Source organism: Bactrocera latifrons, unplaced genomic scaffold (genome assembly GCF_001853355.1).
Source record: "Bactrocera latifrons isolate USDA-ARS-PBARC rearing strain unplaced genomic scaffold, ASM185335v1 scaffold_62, whole genome shotgun sequence".
Classification (NCBI taxonomy): domain Eukaryota; kingdom Metazoa; phylum Arthropoda; class Insecta; order Diptera; family Tephritidae; genus Bactrocera; species Bactrocera latifrons.
Genome location: NW_017537290.1, coordinates 238,335 through 243,567, shown reverse-complemented (window position 1 = coordinate 243,567; position 5,233 = coordinate 238,335). Strand labels below are relative to the sequence as shown.

Genomic DNA, 5,233 nt, shown 5'->3' with positions numbered 1-5,233 from the left:
GAGAGAGGACTTTACTTCTCAATTGCCTACCCAGTCCAAAATAGCACCTCTTGGCAAGAATTTTCCAGGCTGACATTGTCGATGGTGTTGATACTGGTTCCAAGATAGACGAAATTAACTACGACTTCAAAGTTATGACTATCAATAGTGACGTGGTGCGACGACTGTTTGATGGCAGGAGACAAGATACTTGCCGCTATGTCTGAACTTTGAGCTCCTAGTTACTAAATATTTTGACCCAGTATATATAGACTTTTCATCGAAAATATTGGTCAATGTGTCAGATTTATAATTAAAATTTAGAGAGAATCTTTTCCTAATAATAATATGTATGTGTGCTACCAATAGGTTGAATCGGGTCAACACTTCCCTGAGCTCCCATATACTTAATATAAAAGATTTTTGCACTTCCGGGTGACTTTATATCGCCTACGTCGGTCAATATTTGTATTATTTTAATAAAATTGAGGAAGCGTGTTTTTTCTTATAACGGTGCATATCTGATTTTAATCCGTGCAAGTAACAAGAATATGATATATTCGATTTCACCCTTACTTAGCCCTTTCCTTTCTAGTTTACTTCAGTGCCTCGTGGTTACCATAAATAGTTGGTGTAGTTTATAACATATAACAAATTGTATTGCATTATGTGAACAACTTTACTTTTAAAAATATTTTACTGTATTGTCGTAAATTTCTTAATCTTTTACAACCTAAGGTGTAGCGAAGAAAGTAACAACAATTTAAGTTTATGGTGAACAGGGAGGGGATCTTTTGCCAACTGATTAGTTAACAATAGAACATCTGAATGTGAACCCAAACACCATCCGTGGTAGTGATGCTCAAGCTATAGGCTAGCCACAAAAAATTAGGTGATACGCTTTATTTGGTGAAATAGCTGTCAGAACAACTTTCGCGACTACAAATAAATTTATAGGATTTTCGGAACTTCCTAATGAAAAAAGGTTATATATTGTATTAGCTAGTACATTTTGCAACCGGAATTGAGGGAGTAACAAGTTTTTTATTATGCCATCTTTGCTAAAAAATCCGAAATGTTCGAAGAATTTTTCTTCTATGGCATTTTGGGCTTAGTAAATGGCAAGAAAATTTATCAAATATATTCCAATTGATTTTTCTCTTTCATTAAAGTTATACTTACTCTATATTTTACAATCAATCAGTTCTGGTTGCTATGGAAGTGCAGATGTACCATAGAATTAAAAACATTTATCTCAAACTACATAAAAATTATAGATTTTATTTATCTGCAATAATTATTACTATAATCAGCTATAATATTGTAAAGTTTCACATTTCCCTGCATAGCAATATTTGCACATACGAACGTAAATGCATAATTCGGTATGTAATGGCAATTTATAACAGTCAATAGAATGTCTCAAAATAATGCTTGAATAATAAAAATTTACTAGGGTTTACTAGGGCTCCATTTACAATTTTGACGTCTTCTTATTTTTGCCGAACGTCTCGCCGTCCTCGATGGTCTCGGGCAAAGGAAATCCGCGTGTCTCCGGCATCAGAAAGACCGAAGCAGCTGCTGCCAGCGAGAAGCCGCCAAACACGGCCGGTGGTATCCACAGACCACGAGTCGACAAGCCAGATATGAATGGTGCAATAATTGAGCCAACGCGACCAACAAACGAACACAAACCGACACCCGAATTACGCACCACTGTCGGAAACAGTTCACCGCCGTAGAGATAAACATTCGGAAACGTTACCGATGCGCCAAAGAGACCAATTGTAGCCATCGCCACAGTCATGGTGCTGTCCAGCGATGGCGCGAAAGCCAAAATCATCAAAGCAATGCCGCTGAGCGAATTTGAGAGGAAGAGCGTTATGCGACGTCCGAGATATTTGGTCATCGGCACGCATATGAGTGTGCCCGGCACACCCAGCGTAGCGCCTATCGCGACATTCATAAAGACATTGCCGCTTAGATGTGATATATGCTGTGAGACGCCATAATAAACCAGACATACTACTAGCCAATTAAAGGCCATCGCCAAGGTTTTCTGACAGAGATACGGATGACGGAAAAGATCAATGATGTTGCCCTTCTTCGATGTCGTTGTGGCGGCTGTAATTAATGCGGCCTGTTCGAGTTCGGTGCGTATGTTATCGGTAGGCATGTTATTGCGCTTGCAACCGGCTTCAAGTATTTTTACGGCACGGTCAGTGCGACCGGTGGTGAAGAGCCAGCGTGGTGACTCTGAAATGTGTGCGAACGAATTTAATTTATTTTAAGTGAAGGTGTGTTGACTGAATTCGTGTTTGCGCGCAATACGTACCTGGCACGGTCCAATAAAATATCAGATATAACACCGAGAATGATGAGAAGGCAAGATGATACCAACGCCAGTGACGCAGATAGTAGGCGAATAACGGCAAAGTGGCGTGACCCAAATTGAAGGGTATCTGATAGAGTATGGCCATTATTTCACGTTTGCTTTTGCCCACAATCTCCATGATAATTGTGAAGCTGAAGAGTAGAGTATACTTACGCTATTGAGTAACGAATTTCAAGTAACCACTTCAGTTGTTTACTCACCCTGTGGACATGGTAGCGCCTGTGGCAAAACCATCCAAAAAGCGAAACACCACAAAAAGCCAAAACCATGGCGCTGCAGAAACCAGACAACCGAAAATTAGTTGCATAACGCAGGCACTCACGAACATGGGACGACGACCCCATCTGCAAGAAAGCGCAGATTATACAATAAACAATCAATAAAGAAATACAAATAAATATGTTGTGATGTATGTATGTGTACTCACTTATCGGCGAAGAGTCCGAATATAATATTGCCCAGCATTATGCCAATCATAACAAAGCTCTGTGCCAAACTGGCTAGCCACTGACGATCGCAGGTCAAATTCCATTCGCTGATTATATTCTCTTCAAAGTTGATATGGTCATAGACGAAAGCATGGCAGTGCCCGGAGCAAACGGCGGTATCGTTAGCAGGATCAACGCAGGTAGCATGAATAGGCGACTGTAAGAACACCATCGAAATTTGGACCCAGCCAGTGGGAAACTTCGAGAGAAAAATCCATAAGCAGATAATAAGCTGCCAAGGACCCAAATCGCTACCCAAAATAGAGATTATAGGGTCGGTATGTGTGGGCTTGTCTATAAAATGCAAACATTTGAGTAACCAGCTACTTTCACCGAAACGAATTCCGCCTTTGCCTTTGGTACTCACCAGCGCGTTTCTCCATTTCGCTTCAGATTTCCTAGAATCCAGTTGCTGGTGACACTGCTCAAAGCTCGCCTGCTACTGCTGCAAACTGACACACCTCTTTCGCGCTAATTTATTTATTTAGTAAAACTTGCTCGTGCCTCTCACAGACGCGTTACCGCACAGCTCGCTGCTGTCTGCGCGAATGCTGCGCTCGCTTCAAACAAAAAAATTACTACCGAAATCTACGGTGCATAGATTAGATTAAGCACAGCGCGTTATACCTCGTATGTATATGTGTTGTTTATCATTAAATAATATTAATATGTTTAACATTTATTAGTATTTTCGTCTGGATTACCGCACCGCGTATAGACATCGACTGCGCTGCGCAAGAATGTCGGCTGTAGTCTGCGCTTACCGGTTTCGTAGGGATAGGCTCGTAGCAAGCGATTGCTACTCCATTCTACAAATGCGATTGTAGTTACATATATTATATATGTATGTATGTGCCATATSTATATATCATGCAAAGTTGTATATATGTAAACATCTGTTTGAAGCGAAGTAATTTAAGCGAGACTCTGCGGGCTCATTCAAAAGCAGACCAGCCGCGTAGAGAGCATCGCAATTACGCATTTGCTTGTCGATAAGTTGGCATTTTTCTAGTTTTGTATACATATTTTTATATGCGTAAGTATGTGTGTACATATGTATAACATTTTGCTTAGGGAGCTTTGTCGTTTTTGACTGTGCTTTTACCCCCRCGCCTTTTTAAGGGTAGATTTGTTTGACTGTGGCAGGAAGCGCTTTGTGCGTTGCAGGCATGAAGTTTGACACAAAGGTATGAATATTATGTATCTACATACATACATACCTACAGTGACTTCAATAAATAATCGGACAAGTCGAAACTTATTCCCAAAAGTGCTATTGCCATCTGTGTCAGGCTTCTGAGTATTTCAGTTACCGAAAATGCTTCACTCGAACTGCTTCCGGGCGACGACTCCAGTTTTGTAGATTTTAAGAGGTTATTCTAGTCTAGAGGCTCGCATTTCGAGCTTTTTTCTACAATTAATAAAAAATAAAAGAAGCGCTAGATATTTTTACTTAAAAAAAAAAAATTTCATAAAAGGGCGGCTACTCAAAATTTCAATTTTCAAAACTCAATAAACTTCAAATTTTTTTTTTTTTTTTTTGCTTCCAGTGATAGAGATGTGCATATAATATTTAAATAATATTCATGCTAAACTTCAAATAAATCGACTGATTAGAACTCGAGATATTGTGGCTACCGCATCAAAAAAAGGAGTTTTGAGAAAAACGTGTTGAAGTTTCGGGCAGTGTAATAGATAGATAGATGGTTCGAATTTTGAATATCGAAACTATCGAATAATGAAAAAAAAATTATTAGATTTTTTCAAATTTCTAGACTAGAATACCCCTTAAGGTTGCCAGTCGATTTCTTAAACCAGCAAAATCAATAACTTGTTAAACGCAGTCAAATCTTGACTTCTGCATCGTCTACTCAAGTCACGTCCGAGGAGCAGATACTACTATGARCCAAAAATAGTAAGGTTTTGTTCATAATTTACAATTTTTTAGTTTATTATTTAACATCTACGACGTGCTTCGCAAAGTAATTCCCCTTGGCTCCAATACAATTGTGCCAACGTTTCTTCCAATTCTTGAAACAATTATTAAAGTCAATTTCTGGAATAGCCTTCAATGCACGGAGCGATTCATATTTAATGGTATCAATTGACAGAAAAYGGTTTCTCCTGAGCGGTCATTTGAGTTTGCTGAATAGCCAAAAGTCACACGAAGCTAAATCAGCCGAATACAGTRTTTGCGACACGRTATTGGTTGAAACTTTTGCGTAAAGCTCGTGAAAAATCAAAGCAGTATGCGGCGATGCGGCATTACCAAGCGTTGTCGCCCCATAATTCTGGCCTCTTTTTACGAATAGCTTCGCGCAGACGACGTATAACATTCAAATAGTAGTCCTTGGTGACCGTTTCGATCAAA

General features: G+C 39.3%; 1 protein-coding gene across 1 annotated transcript; it reads right to left on the bottom strand.

The window, feature by feature from the left end:
* Window positions 1-1,234: 1,234 nt before the first annotated feature.
* Window positions 1,235-3,629, bottom strand: LOC108975144 (organic cation transporter protein-like). The gene is made up of 5 exons (XM_018943451.1): window positions 3,230-3,629; window positions 2,802-3,156; window positions 2,575-2,718; window positions 2,315-2,505; window positions 1,235-2,235 (listed from the first exon to the last, which is right to left on the bottom strand). The coding sequence occupies exons 1-5, from the start codon at window positions 3,243-3,245 to the stop codon at window positions 1,454-1,456; spliced, it is 1,488 nt and encodes a 495-aa protein (XP_018798996.1). The 5' UTR covers window positions 3,246-3,629; the 3' UTR covers window positions 1,235-1,453.
* Between the last annotated feature and the right edge of the window lie 1,604 nt (window positions 3,630-5,233).

Excerpts from the sequence above, each read along its gene's own strand:
- LOC108975144 (XM_018943451.1), bottom strand. Across the intron at positions 2,506-2,574 it reads GGCGCTACCATGTCCACAGG|CTTCACAATTATCATGGAGA; the intron begins GTGAGTAAACAA and ends TCTACTCTTCAG. Across the intron at positions 2,236-2,314 it reads ATTTTATTGGACCGTGCCAG|AGTCACCACGCTGGCTCTTC; the intron begins GTACGTATTGCG and ends CACACATTTCAG.